A 10,077-nucleotide genomic window follows, 5' to 3' on the forward strand; every position below is an offset into this window, starting at 1 on the left:
ATTTTATTGCATTCATTTGATTAAAACCTTGTGCAAGAAAGTAAAACTGTAGCAGTAACCTACAGTATATTGTAAGTTATTCATGTTTTAAAACCTAAATAAACTAATATTATGTGTTGGACCACATGCACTCATTCTGGGACAATAAGTAATATCTAATCGGTTTTATCTAATAACCTTTATTATTATTATTATTATTATTATTTTTAACTTCCAAAACCATGAATTACTTTTTTATTTTATTTACTTTTATTCCCCCTTTTTTTAAGTTCAATAATAACAGTAGCCTGTATGGTAACAAAAATTGTGAAAATTGGATTGCAACCACATTTCAGATTATTCGAACACATTAAAACGGGATAAATCAGGAAAAAACAGATCCAATTTTATAGTGGTTGTATGTATATTTAGATTAGAGCAAGGCCAGAGTAAGCATAACAGCACTTAATCTCACTGTACCCCAAAGGAGCTGGCAAGCAATTATATGAATTATCAGGTTGTCGCAGACGGCTCTTGCTTCTCCTTTGATTCTGATTCAAATGAGCCATAATTTCACTGTTAGGTTCAAAAATAACTGTGACAGATTCTCAAAGGCACAGAGTGGCACTGACATCAAAGTCTTATTTATCAGAGAAAATGGAGACCTTAAATTGCGAAAAATGCCTCAGCTCTGCATTCGTCCTCATAAAGCATCAGTGGGACCTGTCATAGTGTGTGTGCATGGTGCACTTTGGAAATGATTGCTTTCAAGCTTTGTTTGAGTCACTGAAGTCATTTCAAACAGCAGGGATTGATTGTCATTTCTGAATTCAGCAGCTCAGTGTTGACAATGGAGTGTATATATGTAGTCTAAATCTACATCCAATAAGCTAGATTTAAAAGTGGAATTGTCTAAAACTTATTGTTGCTTTTATTTTGAGGTGTGCAGACCCAGAACTTCCTCTTTTTACTTTTACTTATTAGCCAAATTTATATTTTTTACTTTTATTGATGCCGTCTGGTGGAAATTCACAAGAATGGGATGTATATGCTTATTATGAACATATCGATGTTCAAGATGCATTCAGAAAACTGCACAAACACATCACTATTATGTGCCTAATGTAGCCTTGTAGTCTTCCAGACTCTTCCCTCCCAACCCATTCATTTTAATGCAAACAGTGCCCCCTCATGGCTGTGCATGAAAACGCGACTATTGAAAGCTAATTTTAATGAATAAAAATAAGAAACACGAAAAATCTTGTGTGTAGGACTAAAACTACAACGATATGTTGCTGTAGGCATTTTTTGTAACATATTATTCTGTATGTGACAATACATGTAAGCTGCAATTGAACTTATATCGCACATATTTATCTTGCTCTCAAGGAAAACGTGAAATCAAATGTGAACTTAGCTGATGCAAACTGTACCAGACAATGAGTGAATGAGGCTATGGCTTACTATCAACAACCGTCTGACAGCTGTCACAGAGAGTTAGTTTTCACAGCTTACGAACGCTACTATGAAGAATGCTTGGCTCATGAATATTAATCAGGCATCGTCATTGGCCCTTCGCCAAGTAACGTAAACGCTACCTAATTATTATTCATGAGTTCAGCCTTCTCCATAGTAGAATTCATAAATTCACCTCCCTTCCAGTAGAATGCAGTAAAGCTCGCTCATATCTACGATTGCCGAATAAACAAGACAGAAGCAAATACTGGTCACTGGTATTTCCGCGTTAGTTTAAAGTGTCAGATATATTCAGTATTCATAAAAAAGATGTGTCACTTGATGTCTGTCAACAGAGGTATGACGCTGCATATTTGTAAAATGCAATAATTATAAAATCATGTTATTGTTTAATTTCAGTCTCAGTTATACATGTCATAACATGTATACCGTGTTAAATAGCTGTACCATGTGCCTCTTTTCTATGAGATTTTGTGATAACTGTGTTCACTGGTTGCCGTTTTAGCTCTAAAAATATTAATTATTTGTAACAACAATTTTATAGATTTTTTTTAATGGAACACGCCTTGATTATTTTAATACGTTCCATTTAATAGGTAACAATTTAACGTCCATGCACTTGTAATTTATTTAAGTGCTATGTTGAATATTTAAATAGAGAAAAAAAGCAGTATAATGTCCATGCATTTTCAACATACTAATACTGCCTATTTAAATGAATAAAGTGAATTTCACAAATATGCTTTTGGCTAAAATCGATGTAGGATTGACCTACAAATTGATAGAAAAACAATTAAAATTGCCCTTCTATCTTACTGCACATGCACTTAGTATAAAATGCAGCTTAGGCTAAAGGTTAATGATTCATATAGTAAAAGTAAGTTGTGCAACGAAATGTACAAGCTGCCTTTATATGATCTACTGTCTTTTCACAGACTGTGAGTTTTATTTAAACGTGTATATTTTTTATTTATTTATATAAACAAATAATAGCAATTCATGAAAATATATATAATATATACACGTATATAAATTCTATTTATTGAGTGAGTTATTTATTTATTTTACAGCTATTCTAGTAGAAGCTTGAAGATGAAGAATGAACCTTGAGGGTTTCAATTAACATATTTGTTCCACCATTGACTGAACATCTTCGGTGGAATGGACTTTAACCAACCTCCAGGGTAATGGCACGGTTTAGGCGGAAATCATGTTGTGCACTTATCGCTTTAGCCTTGGCTGTGTTTATTATAACAGTCATCTTAAAGTCTCTGAGCCCTGAGGATAATCATTTTGGCAGTCAGTTTGCATTAAGACTTATTCCACCTCCAAGACAAATGGAACAAGATAACAACATTGTTGCGTCTGCTAAACCTGCACAGATGATACCAGCAGAGAAAGCTGATAGAACGGAGAATAAAATGCAAGATTTTCCTGAGCCAAATTACAATGTACACGCTTTCTACTATGTGTGGTATGGGGACCCGCAGTTTGATGGAAAATATGTTCACTGGGATCATCCACTCTTACCACACTGGGACCCCAAGGTGGCCTCAGGTTATCCGACAGGACGACACCAGCCTCCTGATGACATTGGGGCCAATTTCTACCCTGCACTAGGTCCATACAGCTCCAGAGATCCATCGGTTTTAGAGGAACACATGCGACAGCTGCGAACAGCTGATGTTGGTGAGAATCCTCTTTGAAACGTGGATATTATTTTTCTTTACTGTATTTGCTCCATCTACTGAATATGTTTTGCTTGTTTTAGGTGTTCTAGCAGTTTCGTGGTATCCACATAGTATGAATGACGACAATGGTGAAGAAATTGATAATTTGCTGCCTTTGGTTCTGGATGCAGCTGACAAATATCAATTGAAGGTGGTGTAGATACACATGGAGGTTTGAAATTCATAGTCTTTGCTTTTGTGTCTAATGCATTTTTTTTATTGTCCCTGACAGGTAGTTTTTCATATTGAACCATACAAAGGACGAGATGATGCAAATATGCGTGAAAATATTAAATACATTGTGGAGCGGTATGTTTGATGCTTTTCATTCAACTCTATTGTCTATTCATACTTACAAAACATACAAAATAAATAACACTTTCATTTTCTTAACATTAGTTAAAAGTATTGTGTGTCAGCTAACAATGACAATACTTCTACAACATTTATAAATCTAGGTTAATATTAAAGGAATAGTTCACCCAAAAATTAAAATGTACTGAAAATGTACTTACCCCAGGCCATCCATGATGTAGATGCATTTGTTTCTTCATAAGAACAGATCTAGCATTTCATTTCAAACAGCTGATAAAAACATCACAATAATCCACATGACTCCAGTTCATCAGTTAACATCTTGTGAAGTGAAAAGCGTGTGTTTGTGAGAAACAAATCCTTTAAAGGATTAGTTCACTTCCAAAATAAAAATTTCCTGATAATTTACTCACCCCCATGTCATCCAAGATCTTCATGTCTTTCTTTCTTCAGTCGCAAAGAAATTAAAGTTTTTGAGGAAAACATTGCAGGATTTTTCTCCATGGACAGGTCCAAATTGCAGCTTCAATGCAACTTCAAAGGGCTACATGATCCCAGCCGAGGAATAAGGGTCTTATCTAGCAAAACAATAATTTTCTTAAAAAATAAAAATGTATGTATTTTTTAACCACAATTGCTTGTCTGTGTGTGTGTAATTTTTTATTACAGACACACAGCTTTCCGCTTCACAGGACATTAATTGGTGGACTGGAGTCATGTGGATTACTTGTGGATTCATATGATGTTTTTGAACTCTCATTTTGACTGCACCCATTCACTCCAACTGTTCTCAAATTAATCTAAATAATAAATGAAGAAAATCAGTCCACAGAGGTGATTAATAACACTTATTGTATATTGCATTTTACAGGTATGGAAACCATCCTGCTTTTTATAGATACAAAACAAGCACTGGCAAATTTCTTCCACTGTATTATATATATGACTCCTACTTACAAACTCCAGATGTTTGGGCACAACTGCTAAAGCCAAATGGTATATCGACAATCAGGAACACACTGTATGATGGCATCTTCATTGCTCTTCTTGTGGAAGAAAAGCATAAGAAGGACATACCGACTGCTGGATTTGATGGACTCTACACGTATTTTGCGACCAATGGCTTTACTTATGGCTCATCATATCACAACTGGAGATCCATCAAAACCTTCTGTGACTATAATGACTTGGTCTTCATTCCAAGTGTAGGGCCAGGTTATATCGACACTAGCATTAGACCCTGGAACTCCCAGAATACAAGGAACCGCATTAATGGCAAGTACTATGAGACCTCATTTAATGCGGCTGTTGAGGCAAGGCCACAGATCATCTCTATAACTTCATTCAATGAATGGCATGAAGGAACGCAAATCGAAAAAGCCATCCCAAAGACATGGGGTAAAACTGTGTATCTTGACTACCTTCCTTATAAACCTACAGTTTATTTAGAGATAACGCAAAAATGGGCTAGAAAGTTCAGTGAGGAGCAGAAGAAATGGCTGGAGTAAAGAAAAGTAAATTTATTGTTAATCCTGAAAAAGCAATACTGCCTTAAGTAGTGCTTACAAGGGCCATGGTTTGTTTTATTTTGTTCTGTTTGAGTTGTGTGCTGTTTGTTTTACTTGCATGCCTTTTACCACTGTATATGACAACTTGACTGATTAAGCTTGTCAAATATTAATGCTAAATCGCAATCAGAGATATTCTGCCTTTAAACTGTAAATAAAACACAGATTTAAATAGATTACATTTATTTGGAAATATGCATTTTAAACTACAGTTCGATGAAAAGTCTTTCAAGATTCACATATGACATTCATAAACTTTCTCAGAACAACACAATAACACACTGTCACATGCTTTAAATTTTAATGTATGTGCATAGTAATAAAACCACTAATATAAAGTGTGACCAACATAATTGGCAGTGCATGGTTTCCCTGGCATCAAAATTAATTAAATTGATTATTTCTTATATGAATGGGAGTTATTCAATGAACAATACATTATTTAAATTAAAAACATTGTGTTGTGCATTTTCATTCAACATATCCATATATTTTATCAATATGTTTAACATTTTTTCTGTGGATTGCAATGGATTCAAACAGCAATGAGGAATACAAAATTTGGCCACGGTTTATGTTGTTGTTTTTGTATTGTATACATTTGCTTTATTTACATGCCTTTTTACTCCTTTATATGAAAACCTGACTCATTAAACTCATCCAATTGCATTCAGAGATATTTTGACCGGACGCTTTAAATAGACTTATTGCCATGTGGTCACCACTTGCTCACATTATTGATCGTGTAATTGCTTATTTACTCATTTATGAATGTGTGAATTATTATATTAAACCGATTTTAAAACAAATTATTAAATGAAATTAATATTTGAACCACGTTTTTTATTTCCATACATAACATGCATTTATTTATAAATAATACACATCTGACTATCATAGGCTGTAAACCACTGAATGCAAACAGCAGTGATAAACAAAGGGATAATCCACGAGTACATACATAATCCAGTGTAACGCACTGTTACAAATTTCATTTCCCCTTCCATGCATTTCTTTGCATTCTTGCGTTTGCATGTAGGCTATTATCTGCACACACACGCACGCCCACGCACACACACATACACACACACACACACACACACACACACACTCTCTCTAAATATATAATTGCATCCCTGCATATGAACAGCGCGGACACTTGAAAGGTGTCCGAGCGCATGTGGGGAGGGGGACATTATTATACATCACATCACACCGCGTTACATGGCGTCCTTTCCAGCGACGCGTCTGCTCGCGTTCTCCGTTTCTGACCCATAGGATCGTACATGTACATTGACTTGCACGCTCTGATTTGAGTCTCATCACTGCAGACACATTGCAACATGCAGTGAAGCACTGACGCGAAGGCTATGGGTCCAGGTACATCCTATCCGAATATTGCCATCATCGGAGATTTTTCAGCACCATCCCGATATGCGAGGTATGTGGGAAGTAAATAAAGGAAGCGCATGATGTGGCTTTGCCTCGAGGATGTTTGCTGATGGACAGGTGAGACAAACGATTTACTGATATGAAAATTACCTGTATGCTTTGCATATATTGTTTCAGGCTTTAAATATCACGCACTGCGTGCACCATAATTTTTTCATTCATCTCTTGGGGGATTTTTGCGTTATAATAATTAAACATGGCACGAGCGCAGGGACGATCATTCTCAAGGGATGCTTCATGCGTCCTTTTTGGATACGATGCGGTTTTGCTTAAAATAGACAAAGCAGTCGAGATTTTGGAGAGAGGGAGCGTGCCATATTTAAGGAATAGCCATATTTCGTGTAGTAATATGTCAGATGTGTGTGACAGTGTGTTTTAAGATGACCTTCAGCATCACTGGCGAAAGCACATCACCTTGCACGGTATTATACGTTCATTTATGTTTTTTGGAACGATTTTAGATGTGTGTTCATTAAATATATTACCATCATATCACTGATGGGACAGACACGAATTCGTAAAGCCTACTAAATAAACTACACAACTGCTTCATATTTAATGGTCCTTCTTTTCATCTTAACGTCCTTCATCCACATCTTCTATTTATTAGACGTCAATACAGAAGCCAGCTACCAGCATGCAACTCTGTGTCCCAAATACATCACAATACATTTAAAACAAAAGGCCTTTCTTTTTCAAAGAAAGGCCTCCATTTGTGTCTCTCTGTTGCAACATCCCACATAGCAATTTTTCTATAAATCTTCTATTTATTAGACATCAATACAGAAGCCAACTACCAGCATGCAACTCTGTGTGTCAAATACATCACAATACATTTAAAACAAAAGGCCTTTCTTTTTCAAAGAAAGTTCCGTTTGTGTCTCTATTGCAACATCCCACAGCAATTTTTCTCTGGCCCAGCTCCGGCCCATACAACCAGCTTTTGCTTGAATTAATTGTTGCAATGAATTACGGTAGTGTGGACCAGGTCTGGTTTCCAGACAAGGGCCACACATGGGTCATAACTGGTCCAAGTCTCAGCCAAGTTAATTGCCCATAACTGGCCCTGAATTGGGCCAGATCAATATGTAACATTGGAACCAAAACACAACCTTAAATAAACCATATCAACACCAATCTTTAACCAGAAAGCCCAAAACTGAGCCACACCTGAGCCTGATCCACACTGTGAACTAAACCTGGCAGCCAAAATATGGGCCACAAATGGGCCATGACAGATCCATATCTCAGCCACCTGTATGACCATAGCTGGCCCTATTCTGATCCTGTACGCTGGACCAGATCGGTTCCACATGTCAGCCTCAACAAAACCATAACCAAGCCACTTGATACACACCCCTCCCAGATGAATAGTCACAACAACGACAGTATTCTGAACAAATATTTAATCATGTTTAATCAGCAAACCAAGTTGAATGAATCTCACACCTAACATGCTTATTTGTTTTGCTTGGGCAGTGTGTTCACCCTGTTGGAGTATGGCAGTGTGAATTGGCATTTAGGTGCTTTGGAAAACAAAACAAAACATCGGTACAAAAAAATATATATTGTAAAAATGTTTCCGCAATTAACACAAAATTCTTAAATAAGGTACTTTATCTATTTTTGCAATATTCAAGTGTTCATGTCCCTGAATAATATCTGCATGCACCTAAGTCTGAAGAGTACACATAATATCTAGACAGCAATCCTTGTGAGTGAGAAGTCTGGTGTGGAGGCTGGATCTGGAACTCACTTTTGTCCAGGTTATCTGTCTTCACGAACTGCCCTGAAATACAATTCAAACAAACAATGTGAGGCTCTTAAATTCACAATGCTCATTTTGGCCTCGGTGGTGAAGTGTGCAGAAAATTCTGCCGGACTGAAATTTAGTCTTCAAGAGTGCAAATAAGATTTAAAGTTTTAAGTACCTTTCAGGCTCGCGTGAGGTTTCCACAAGCAACAAAGTGTACTTGAACAAACACTTCACTAAAGTTTAGAAAATAATACACATACAGACCGTTATAGTTTGACGTGAGGTACGTTCACAGTACTCTGGTTCTGTCTTACCGTTATTAATTTTAATTTCAAAGATCTTTTTTTATTATCATCTGTGTCATTTTTCGAATTATGATGAACCCCTCTGTAGGTTGTTGTGTAACTCAGTGCAGAGTTAAACAAGATGGCCTTGTAGGACATACAGGAAATATTTTATATTTATTTGATATATTTTTTTTAATATTTGATAAACTTTTGAATGTTTGAGGTTTTATTTACTAGTCAGATGGTTCATAGTGCCTCGGAGATGTTCTTCGGCAGGAGATCCGCTTCAGCTCTGCAGCATGGCCATCAGCATGGAAGAATATAGGAATAATTTGTCACGGAGCCAACAATATGTAGTAGGCTATACAATGTCAGGTTTATTAGAAATAAACAAACTACAGCAGAGGTGAAATGCAGAAACGAGAAATAACAATATACAAAACATACCAAACATTTTTTTTTTTAAATCTTAAGATACCAGAATTCACATTTTTAGGTTTTACAGATGCATGATGATATCGTTGAAATATATTGTCAAAAATGCATAAAGTTATTTAATAAGATTTCTCAGATCACCTGTTTCCTGTATCTCTGTCAGCAGCCCCCATTACAAATTTTCTTGTAACTTCCCCTGTTTTAGGGTTTTTTCTGACGCTCCTGAAATCATTACAATTGATCAAAATTTGTTTGCAATGTAAGCTCAAAACGTGTTTGAAATAGTTTCAGCCCATTAGTTCATGTAAGTGACGTCACCGATTGACCCCACAGTGCAGACTTTTAGGTGAAATTAATTAGCTTATAGTTACTTCCATTTATCTATTGACAAAGTACCAGCAAAACATTTACAAACTATCAGAAACGCTCATCTACACATAAAATGTGATTAAAAGCTCAAACTTTCATTAATAAGAGCTCAAATCTATAGTTAGCTTACCTCTAATAGTTAGCCTCTATAACTACCCTTACGAAAAATACGTTTATTCAAGTGTGCTATTAGTATACTTCTTTTAAACTAAAAATAGGAAAGTATACTTTTAGTCTACTTTTTATGTACTTCTCAGAAATGGGCTTTATGTACTGCTCAGAAATATACTTAAAATTACATTTAAGTATACTTGACTTATACTTAGTCTAAATATATTTGAGCTATACTTGTGTTCCTAGAATCCGTGTTTTCATTGTTATACGGTAGGGGGCGCTAGTACACATCTTCTGTACAGAATTTCCAAAAAACACAAGTGAAGAAGAAACCGAAACAACAGATGCTTCCACATGTAATCTAACACGATCATCAGACATAAAACAGCATCAAAACTGTGTAACGTTATGGAATAAAATGTCGACCAATGAAGAGTTAATACTGACTGTCAAGCTTTGGGGTGTTGATCGACTCTATCTACGTTTTGATTATCATTCTGAATGCAGTTCATAGTCTTTTTTCAGCTTTTTGTTCAAAATGTTGTTTATTTCTTTATTTTTTATTTATGAAACTTATCCACATTCAAGTGTTTAAA

General features: G+C 35.8%; 2 protein-coding genes across 3 annotated transcripts in view; both read left to right on the plus strand.

Moving 5' to 3' along the window:
• Window positions 1–1,689: 1,689 nt before the first annotated feature.
• Window positions 1,690–5,481, plus strand: manea (mannosidase, endo-alpha). The gene is made up of 5 exons (XM_016250118.1): window positions 1,690–1,792; window positions 2,526–3,144; window positions 3,227–3,336; window positions 3,418–3,494; window positions 4,372–5,481. The coding sequence occupies exons 2-5, from the start codon at window positions 2,643–2,645 to the stop codon at window positions 5,006–5,008; spliced, it is 1,326 nt and encodes a 441-aa protein (XP_016105604.1). The 5' UTR covers window positions 1,690–1,792; window positions 2,526–2,642; the 3' UTR covers window positions 5,009–5,481.
• Window positions 5,482–6,199: 718 nt separating this feature from the next.
• LOC107564944 (alpha-(1,3)-fucosyltransferase 9-like) overlaps window positions 6,200–10,077 on the plus strand; it is a 10,059-nt gene continuing 6,181 nt past the window's right edge. For both annotated transcript variants that reach the window (XM_016250119.1, XM_016250120.1), the window contains exon 1: window positions 6,200–6,577. The gene's annotated coding sequence lies outside the window, so the exon portion shown is untranslated. The remainder of the gene's footprint in view (window positions 6,578–10,077) is intronic.

The sequence above is a fragment of the Sinocyclocheilus grahami genome, unplaced genomic scaffold, assembly GCF_001515645.1.
Source record: "Sinocyclocheilus grahami isolate Dianchi unplaced genomic scaffold, SAMN03320097.WGS_v1.1 scaffold972.1, whole genome shotgun sequence".
In the NCBI taxonomy this organism is placed as follows: Eukaryota; Metazoa; Chordata; class Actinopteri; order Cypriniformes; family Cyprinidae; genus Sinocyclocheilus; species Sinocyclocheilus grahami.